Consider the following 10,848-nt stretch of genomic DNA (forward strand, 5'->3'; position numbering starts at 1 on the left):
CAATCTTTATAAATATACGAATATAAGTGCATTTTAGTAGCTAATTGTTCCTAAAGTAAGATAAAACTGCTCATAATCTCAGTAGGCCATTACCTCAGAGCGGTTGCTAAGTGACAAGAAAGGTTCGTTTATTTACTAACGTTACCTGTTGACTTTCTTCCAGTTATATTTCAGTGCAGCTATTTGTGTAATGTATGAATATTTATTTTAATACATATATATGGTCATGATACTTAATACTTTTCTTTGAAAGAGAATTTGATTCTTTGGCCTATTAACGTTACCCATAGTCTACGCGTGTTTGTATGCGCAATATTGTACTCCAAAAATACCTCTCTTTTATTATAAAGGCTATTAACACTATTACATTTATAGACTATTACAATTATAGTGCTCATAAGGCTATATTCAAATATGAATGAAAGTGTCATGACATTTCTTAATATTTGAATGTACACATGATCTTTCAGTTGTCTTATTGCATGTTTTTAATGTTATTTATAAGTTCCTAAGACACAGATGAGAGAATGGAGATAACTTCAAAAAGTGTGGTGGCGAAAGGCAACGTGGAGGTCCTCCAGATCTATAAACTCCTGCAATATGTGCTGGAGAAGAACAAACCACAGATAAAAAAGATGGTCCAAATGGGTGTGTCCAACCTGATAAATATGACTGAGCCCAAACAGGGACTGGGTGCCTTGTATCAGGCGACTGTGGACCATGATGAAGACCTCGTACAGTTCCTTCTGTCCCTGAAAGCCCATCCTGACATACAGGACAAGAAGGGCTGCACACCAGTGATGCTGGCTGCACAGCTGGGCTACTACAAGATTCTGTACCTTCTGATCAAACATCATGCAGATGTGACTCTCACAGATGAAGAGGGAAAAGGTAAGAACATTGTTTTAGAAATGTATATAGCCTACTTTACAATTTTAACAGATCTTACACTTAATTTTATCTTTATGCACCATTGAAGTGCCAAAATATCACTTGTAAAAAGAAATGCACTTAATTGTATTAAATGTGCACTTGCTTCAAATCTTAAAAGTATGTTTAAACTTGCAAATAAAATAATATTAATGAAATATGGCCACTTAAGTCTACATGTAAATGATGTATAACACATGTAAAAAGTGCACTTTGTCATGCCAAATTAAACATTTTACTTTAGAGTACATATTAAATCATGTTTTAATAATGAGCTTTTGTCATGCTTTAAAGTACACTTTATTTGATGTGCTGACTAACAAAAAGACTAACAAAAGTAACTAACTATAGTGTGTTATTTTACATTACAATTAAAACAGGTAAAATATTTTAAATGTACTAAATTGCACATTCAAAATGACAAAAACGTAATTGCAAATGTATTTAAATGCATGACTTCAGTATAATTAAAGTCAATTTTAAACAGTAGAAGTAATTCTGAAATTGCACATAAAGATGTGCTTCAACTAATACATTTAAAATAATCATAATACGTTTAATCTACATTTAAACAATATATTTAAAATATTACATTCAGTTAGAAACATGTTTAATAGAAACTCCAGTGACTTCTGTTGTTTCATTTGTAGGGGTGCTGTTCTACTGTATCTCTCCATCTAAAGAACATGCTCTCTGCCTGCAGATGGTGCTCAGCAGCAATGCAAATGTCAACAATGTTTCTAACTCAGGGAAGCCACTGCTTGTGTTCGCATGTGAAAATGCAAAGGACTGTGAAGACTTATGCATAAACATATTGGAGAAAGGAGCTGATCCAAATGCAGCAGATCAGGTCTCAGATCTGTCCTCAGATCACAGTTCAAATGAATACTCCCCTCCCCCCAAAAATACTGTCTACTAATTTATGCAATGCACATAGATGATTCAAAGATCTCTTTTACAAATTATACACTTTTACAAATTTTATAGTAGTGTGTTGAGCTCTCTCGGCCACCGTACACTTTTAAAATGGAACAGTTTATTGAAACTTTAGGCAAAATAATTAATACATCAGACATTTATGCCTCATATAGTGTATGATACAGTATATTCAAAGGCCCAAACTGAGCAAAATGTGCAATTTGGAGCAGTTGCTGATATTTATATGGCCCAAAAGTAAAATGACATCCTGAAGCTATTAATGTAAATCAATGAGATCTTAATAACAGTATAGCAGACTACTTACATAAAAGGCATATCAGTTGTCTCTCGATATCTCCCAATAATGTCTTAGTAAGATGATGTTTAAATGCTTTTTTGATCATATTGATCATTTAGAGGCCTTTGAAATTTGTGTATCCAGTATGCTTTATAGGATAAACAGGTCAGCAAGAAAATGTGGATTTTGATGGAGTGGAATCAGTATAATTTGTCATGTTTTGGCTTCCCAAAGGTGACACAATGCTCTGCGCTCATGGAGGCCTCTAAGGCTGGTGCTCTGAAGCTTGTCAGAGCCATTTTACAAAAAGGAGGGAATCCTAACTTGCTTGATAAAGAAGGACGGTGTGCTGCCCACTTTGCTGCCGAAGGAGGTTTCCTTGAGGTGATGCCATGGCATTCTGAATAGCACAAAATTTGCCATTGTTTAGCTATCTTGTATCTTGGTTTTACTATCTCGGCTCTATACAGGTTTTACAGGTGCTGTCTGCATACTCTGCTGACATGTGTATCAGCACAACAAAGGGTAACACACCATTGCACTTTGCTGCTGCTGGCGGCTTCAATGAGTGCTGTAGATTCCTGGCCCAAAGAGGTAAGCTGGGTCTATTGTCTATTCTATTATTCACAAGAACAAGTACTGCCTTCATTAAAGGGGTCATGAAATTTAACTCCCCAGTTTAAAATATAAATATTTGTTTTCCAAACTTCTGAAGCGCCAGGATTTGAAATCGCATGTTAACATAGCCTTCAAAAGAAAAGAATTGAGTGATTAAACAATGTTTTTGTTTGTTTGTGTCATTTCACACTGGACACTTTTCTTAATTATTCTCAACGTGCTGTCAGTTTGCTATATATCTGTTGTTGAAATCTACAGCACTGGCAAATATTAAATAACTTAATAAAACTATTAAGTTTGCATTATATATTAAATTAAACATCAGTTCAAATTAAACTGCTCCTTTATTCAAAATACTAAAAATACTTTTGCTGACTTATTCATATAAGTACTCTCTTATCTGCAATAGGATGCAATCCCAAACTGAAGAATCTGGAAGGTCTTCTTCCAAGCCAGGTCGCCAAAAACAATGGCCACAAAGCTGCACTGAAGGAGCTCAAGAAAGCAGAGAAAATGCATGTGAAGCTTTCTGCGCCTGATGCCGTAAACCCCAATGAACTCTGGGCCGTCACCCTTCACGACTGGTCCTGTGAACATGAGGCAACCTTGCGCAGAGCCTTTGAAATCGCTGAAGGACAAGATAAACCGGTTGAAAAAGTTTCTCTGGAGACATTTGTGTCTTTACTGCAGGTGCATCGAGCTCCTGTTAGTAAAGAGAACCTGCAAAGGATCATCAAGGAACATGACAAAAACCATGAAAGTGTCATCAATGTAAATGAGTTTTTCAAAGGCCTCAAGTACCTCCAGAAGGCATTTGTCATCTCATCCTACGCTCCTAAGCCAGCTAAGAAGGAAAAGGGTGGCAAGGGAAAAAAGAGTGGCAAATCTGCCACACCATTGCCCATATGCACAATGCCACCTGAGCTGATTTGCAGAAGAGAGGACAGTGGACTGCCTTACTACATGATTGAGAGCTACCAGCCGTTCGTTGACACCAAACGTTTCAACCGAGACCGGCCACCAGTTCACCCCATTGAGAATGACTCTGCTTGGTATATTGATGATCCTGAAAAGATCTATACCAACATCAATTACTGTGTGAAAACTGGAGATATAGATTCTCTTAGCCTGGCATTTACCCAACAAGTGCCTGTTGATATCAAAGATCAGTTCTTTAAGACGCCACTCATGACAGCATGCAGCTGTGGCAACTACCAAGTAGCTAAATTCCTCATTTCACTGAGGTAACGCTACTAAGAAAAAATAAAGAAATATCTTCTTTTGTTTACACATTTAATGTAACTAGATGATAGACTGTCATTGTAGGAACATTTTGTTTCTGTGACTCTATAGGGCTGATGTCAATGCAGTTGACCAGTTTAACTGGACGCCCCTCCACCATGCTTGCCATGCAGGTCATGTAGACATTATCAAGATGCTGGTGCAATCTGGAGCCATGGTGGATGCAGTGGCAATGAATGGAGCAACTCCACTCATGAGAGCTATTGAAAGCTGTCGGTTCAGCTGTGTAGAGTATCTCATCAAAGCTGGAGCCAAAGTCATGGCAGAAAACAAGAGAGGTACTGGTTCTGATACTAAAATATGTCTGTCTCTACACCACAGTTTAGTGAAAAGTTTAGGGTCATTTTTTTTAAAGAATGTTTTGTCACTTTCAAATGAAAAATACCCCAAGCTTTACTCACCCTCAAGCCATCCTATGTGTATATGACGTGCTTCTTTCTGATGAATACAATCAGAGATATATTAATAAATATTCTGATGTATCCGAGCTTTATAAAGGCAGTGAGCAATATCAACGAGTATGAGCTGAAGAAAGTGCCTCCATCCAGATCCATCAATCATAAACATTCTTCACACAGCTCCGGGGGGTTAATGAAGTGCTTCTGAAGCGAAGCGATGTGTTTGTGTAAAAAAAATCCATATTTAACAAGTCATGAAGTAAAATATCTAGCTTCCACCAGAACGTCTTCCATATTTAACTTAAGAAGAAAGTGTAACTGATGCTTCTTCAAAAAGCTTACGCTACGTCCTACGCTTTCCCTGTTCAACTTACCGAAAAAGTTTAACTGACGTGACTGTTAAGCTAGATATTTTACTTCATAACTTGTTAAATATGGATTTTTTTTTCAACAAATGCATCACTTCGCTTCAGGATCAACATCTTTGTTCTTACCTTAATACATCCTTTCTGAATAAAAATATTATTATAATTTTTTTAAATAAAATGTTATTTACCCCAAACTTTTGAACAGTACTGTATATGTACATTTACTTTTTTGTACAAAATTTCCATTTATATGAAGAGCAATGCATTATTTTTGTGCTCACAGGGCAAAATTGCTTGGACGTTGCTATAAATTATGGTGATGCTAGAATCATTGCGTTGGTCCTTGCCAAATCCAACATTCTTCCAAAAAATAAAGACAGTGGGAAAGGAAATGAAAAGAAACCACAACCAGCTTCAAAACCAGCTTCTTCAGTACAAGAAAAGGTGAAAGAAAAAAAATGCATTTCTTTCTATATTTAGGTATAGTTGAAATGTTTAATGAGTTGTCTTTGTCTTATGTAGAAGGATGTTCGATCAGTTTCAGCAGCTGTGAAAATAGAGCTGAGAGACAATATCATAGTTAAGAATCCAAAGTTCACCATACAAAGTGGCACCAACAAGACTGACATCAGCTTTGTCCCCAAAACTGTAAGACAATAAAACTCTTAGATAGATAGATAGATAGATAGATAGATAGATAGATAGATAGATAGATAGATAGATAGATAGATAGATAGATAGATAGATAGATAGATAGATAGATAGATAGATAGATAGATAGATAGATAGATAGATAGATAGATAGATAGATAGATAGATAGATAGATAGATAGTTTCTATGTGGGTTTTTCATTTCTGATGTTTCCTGCATTATAGCTTTGGGGAAAACAGATCACCAACAGTCCACAGCACAATGAGACAGAGAAGGGAACACTTTGAGGAAATGATGACTCTCAAGGACTTCATAGCTACACTTTAACAAGAGCATCCCAGGCCTGAAAGGGATGGGGCAGTCGAAAGAGAAGGGAATAAACTAAATGTCTCAGCGCAATAGCTGATTTCCATTCAGAGCTATTGTCTGTCTTTTGTTTCTGACAAATTAGTCTTTCCCAGACTTGTTTGACTTTTGTCAGTTGAGCAAAAATGAAAGATAGCTACAGAAGGACCACAGAAAAACCCTATAAATCCCCCTTTTTTTTGACACTGGATAAAAATAACCTTTTATAGTCAGTCATTGAGATGCACAGTGGTCACCTTACTGTGCTGCCATTTGGATTATTGCTATACAAACCCCTGACTGAGAGCACCACCTGCTCTATAAGCCATTTTCCTTTACGCTTCTCCTGTGACTTTGGCTTTAATCACCAACCCCCACTGAACACAGGAAAAGGAGATGACAGTCATACATTTTAAGGTAACACATTAATCGGTGTAGGTGATTGTGTAATTTTAATACACGCATGCATGTTTTAAATATCAAACTGGCCAGTAGGGGGTGGTCAGACACAATAATATAATTATATAATACCGTTTTTCACAATTGCTAAGACACTAAACCTTATTCTCTGAAACAAAAGGCCTAAACCTATTTGTCGAAAAACAAAAATCACTCACTAAAACACATTTTCGTTCTATTTTCACAAGTAAGGTGTATATTTTCAAAGCTCTTAGTACAAAAAACTGATCACACACAGCTAGTCATTCTTTCAAATCAAAAGTTTGATATTGATATGAAAGGCAGTTATGTGAATGAAAAGTTTATATAGATGAAAAACATTGTGTTGTGATAAGGATACTTTGTGATTTTGTGTATTGCACTAACAGAATTAAAACCTTGTTGAAATGTTTGAAAAAAGTGAATTTTTGATGATCTGTTTTGAGATTAGTTCTGAAAATGTACCACTTGCTTGTGAAAACTATTTTTTTTTAAAAAACTGCAAACTACTGGAAGAATCCATTTTATTTTATTTTTTGTATTTATTAATTTATTGTTTGTTTTGTGCTCAGTGGGAATTTAGCCAAGCATGCTAAAATGTAAATGGAGAAATTAAATGACTGTCTGGGCCTAGTGTAATGAGGATGTGATCCTGTTAGTTGTGCTTGAATTGCTTGCTATTGCCAAAAGACCCTAGAAAACAAACAGGACACACTCTCTCTTTCTCTCTCTCTCTCTGTATATATATATATATATATATATATATATATATATATATATATATATATATATATATATATACACACAACCCAAATTCCAGAAATGTTGGAATGTTTTTTAAATTTGAATAAAATGAAAACTAAAAGACTTTCAAATCACATTATTCATAATAGAATATAGATAACAAGAAATGTTTAAACTGAGAAATTTTACAATTTTATGCACAAAATTAGCTAATTTAAAATTTGATGTCTGCTGCAGGTCTCAAAATAGTTGGGACGGGGGCATGTTTACCATGGTGTAGCATCAGTTTGAAGACGTCTGGGCATCGAGGTTATGAGTTTCTGGAGTTTTGGTGTAGGAATTTGGTCCCATTCTTGCCTGATATAGGTTTCTAGCTGCTGAAGAGTTTGTGGTCATCTTTGATGTATTTTTCTCTATAGTTGAAAGATCTGGACTGCAGGCAGGCCAATTCAGCACCCGGACTCTTCTACGACAAAGCCATGCTGTTGAAATAGCTGCAGTTTGTGGTTTTGCATTGTCCTGCTGAAATACACAAGGCCTTCCCTGTGTCAGCATTTATAGTGCATTCCAAAACATGTAAGCTGCCCATACCGTATGCACTTATGCACTGAACTGAACGCTGATGACACGCTGGAAGGTGTCCCTCCTCTCCAGCCCGGAGGACATGGCATCCGTGATTTCCAAAAAGAATGTCAAATTTGGACTCGTCTGACCATTAAACACTTTTCCACTTTGAAACACTCCATTTTAAATGACCCTTGTCCCACAGGACACAACGGCGCTTCTAGACCATGTTCGCATATGGCTTCCTTTTTGCATGATAAAGCTTTAGTTGGCATCTGCAGATGGCACGACGGATTGTGTTTACCGACAGTGGTTTCTGGAAGTATTCCTGGGCCCATTTAGTAATGTCATTGACACAATCATGCCGATGAGTGATGCAGTATCGTCTGAGGGCCCGAAGACCACGGGCATCCAATAAAGGTCTTGGGCCTTGTCCCTTACGCACAGAGATTTCTCCAGTTTCTCTGAATCTTTTGATGATGTTATGCACTGTAGATGATGAGATTTGCAAAGCCTTTGCAATTTGACATTGAGGAACATTGTTTTTAAAGTTTTCCATAATCTTTTGACAGATTGGAGAGACTCTGGCCATCTTTACTTCTGAGAGACTCTGCCTCTCTAAGACATCCTTTTTATAGCTAATCATGTTACAGACCTGATATCAATTAACTTAATTAGTTGCTAAATGTTCTCCCAGCTGAATCTTTTCAAAATATCTTGCCCCTGTGTCAACTTTTTTGAGACCTGTAGCAGGTATGAAATTTAAAATGAGCTCATTTAGTGGATACAAGTGTAAAATATCTCAGTTTAAACATTTGTTATGTTATCTATGTTCTATTGTGAATAAAATACTGGCTCATGTGATTTGAAAGTCTTTTAGTTTTTAGTACTTTCATTTATTCAAATTTAAAAATTGTCCCAACATTTCCGGAATTCGGGTTGTATATATTTCTGTCATGACAACTCTCAGAGTGTTTGGCATGGTAATGGATATGACAATGTAGATATTTGGCGGAACAGATCTGCTACGCTGCTGCTGCTTTATTGCTGCTGCTGCTGAGCAAGTACGGGACTTGCTACTGCCAATACATACACGACATGCTGCTGTGAGCAAGTAAGACATGCTGCTGCTGTACAATATAGCGTACATGAATAACCGTAGCAGATCTATACAGGTGGAGCTGGGGAAGGTGGAGGGTTTCTGAAGCACGCTGCACTGCCAAGCAATGCTAACTCATTTATTTAAAGATTAAGCATGCAAACTCATTGGCTACTAATACAGCAGGAACCAATCATCTGTGACCTATAGATAATGATGTGATAATTAGCAGGTTGTGTTAAAGGACCTATTAGCCTGCCCATTAGAGTTTCATGCCAGAACTTTGTGTGTGTATATATATATATATATAAATAATATTATATATGTGTGTGTGTGTAAAAAATAGGATCCCTCTGAAGTTTGTACAGAGATGCAAACCAGCTGTTTAAACTGGACACGTCAAAGCAAATCATTCTTTCATTCTTTCATTTGTCCTGCTGTAAGCAGACTCAAGTGTGTGTATTGTCAGAAGCTGAACGTGCATCTGTATACTGTATCCATGGTGTAGTGACGATCATGTATAACTATTTGTTGATGTCTTGTTCTGGATGCAGTCATATTCAAATGTTTTTGCCCGTGTGACAGCACAGGTCACCCAATATCAAAACAAGCTATTTTTAGCGCTTGATTAAATAAATGCTTTGTTTATAATGAGGAGGATGTTTTAAGCTATGAAACTTGCATGTTTTCATGGTACAAAGACCTCGTATATGTCAAAAGATCAAGGCCAATTTTGATTTCTAATGTCATGACTTCTTTAAAAAAACACACCGACAACTGCATAGCAAGTTGGTCATATGCTTTGCATAAGAAATACTTTTAAAGTTTCTTCATCTCACATGAGTGTAAGTTCTGCAAACCTCAATAGAATTTCAGAACACCTGCTCATTGTTATTCCCAGGCTCTGACTCGGCACATTCACGTGAAAGGAGACACAGCGGAGTCAGCTGGAACTCTATCTGTCATTCCATACCATGCAACCGGATGTGATGATAATTCAAGTGGCTGTTGGAGAAAGGACAAGACATTGAAAATATCACTTCTTCTGAGCTACAGACAGAAGCACGACAATCAATAAACAGGTTGATTTCCATATGAAATAGACTCAGTCACACACTGGGACTGCTTGATGAAAACAATGCCTTAAAAGGATGAGGAAATGATAATCGGCTCCAGTACAAGAGGTAATTGCCTTGATGATGTGGCAGTCACAAACACACTGACCTCATCTCCTAATCTTTAGCTCCAAAGGAAAAAAGAAGAGGAGGGGATTTGGAGAAAGGTGTACCACAAATGAGGGATGAATATGTAGAGAAGCAGATGAAGGTTAATCAAGAAAAGAAGGTGAAACAAGTATCATTAAATTCAGAAAATAAATGTGATTTCTCATCTTATAAATCAACTGTTTCTTATTTTCACCAGCATGTCCTTTAGCTGTTGAGGACTAGTGCATCTTTAAGCCTGCATTCAATACGAGTAAAATACTTAAGTACTGTTAAAATCAGATACTCTAAGACTTGTAATGGAGTAATTTTCACTGTAAGGTATCTGTACTTTTACTCAAGTATGGTTTTCAGGTACTCTTTACACCTCTGACTAACACTCTAATGACTCGTATTTGACATGCAGATGCTGTAAAGCTCAATGAGTTTGTTTCACTCAAATAATAATGAAAGTTCATTGTACTTAATAGAAAAAAGTTGCATGAACTAAAATTTGATTGTAGTAAGCTGAACTTAATATGATTGAGTTGCAACAGATTTCTAATTCCTATCTTGCTTTCTGACAGACTGTTTAAGGAAAATAAATGCTGAAATTTTGTGTGTTTATGCACAAGATTAACATAGGGAGACAAGTTAGTGTTTATTATTGTGTTATGTTGGGATTTACAGGGGGTTCTGTTATGTTAGTTTTGAGGGTTACCATTGTAGTGAAGAGTAGAGCCTGTGGTTAGGTTGAGGATGTGCTGCAAAATGTTTAAGACCATATACAGTATAATGTATACTGTTTGATTATATACATGCATATGATGTATATGATGAAAGTCTCTTTGATAATTACATAGCATGTGTTATTTGCTATCTAACATCAAGATCTGATCTGAATGTGATATTTATGTAAATGAACTGTATGTAATTAACATTATGATGAGTTGGGTGAGGCTGAGAACTGTG

General features: G+C 36.4%; 1 protein-coding gene across 2 annotated transcripts; it reads left to right on the forward strand.

Moving 5' to 3' along the window:
* Nucleotides 1-620: 620 nt before the first annotated feature.
* On the forward strand, nt 621-10,030 carry ankef1b (ankyrin repeat and EF-hand domain containing 1b). 2 transcript variants are annotated; one of them, XM_067368232.1, is made up of 8 exons: nt 621-891; nt 1,581-1,780; nt 2,381-2,530; nt 2,617-2,740; nt 3,174-4,008; nt 4,118-4,344; nt 5,116-5,276; nt 9,576-10,030. In XM_067368232.1, exons 1-8 carry the CDS (start codon nt 636-638, stop codon nt 9,750-9,752), a joined length of 2,130 nt encoding a protein of 709 aa, XP_067224333.1. In that variant the 5' UTR covers nt 621-635; the 3' UTR covers nt 9,753-10,030. The 2 variants fall into 2 exon arrangements, with proteins under 2 accessions (XP_067224333.1, XP_067224332.1); XM_067368231.1 differs by having other exon boundaries at nt 788-891; nt 1,634-1,780.
* Nucleotides 10,031-10,848: the final 818 nt, after the last annotated feature.

Source organism: Chanodichthys erythropterus, chromosome 18 (assembly GCF_024489055.1).
Source record: "Chanodichthys erythropterus isolate Z2021 chromosome 18, ASM2448905v1, whole genome shotgun sequence".
Classification (NCBI taxonomy): Eukaryota; Metazoa; Chordata; class Actinopteri; order Cypriniformes; family Xenocyprididae; genus Chanodichthys; species Chanodichthys erythropterus.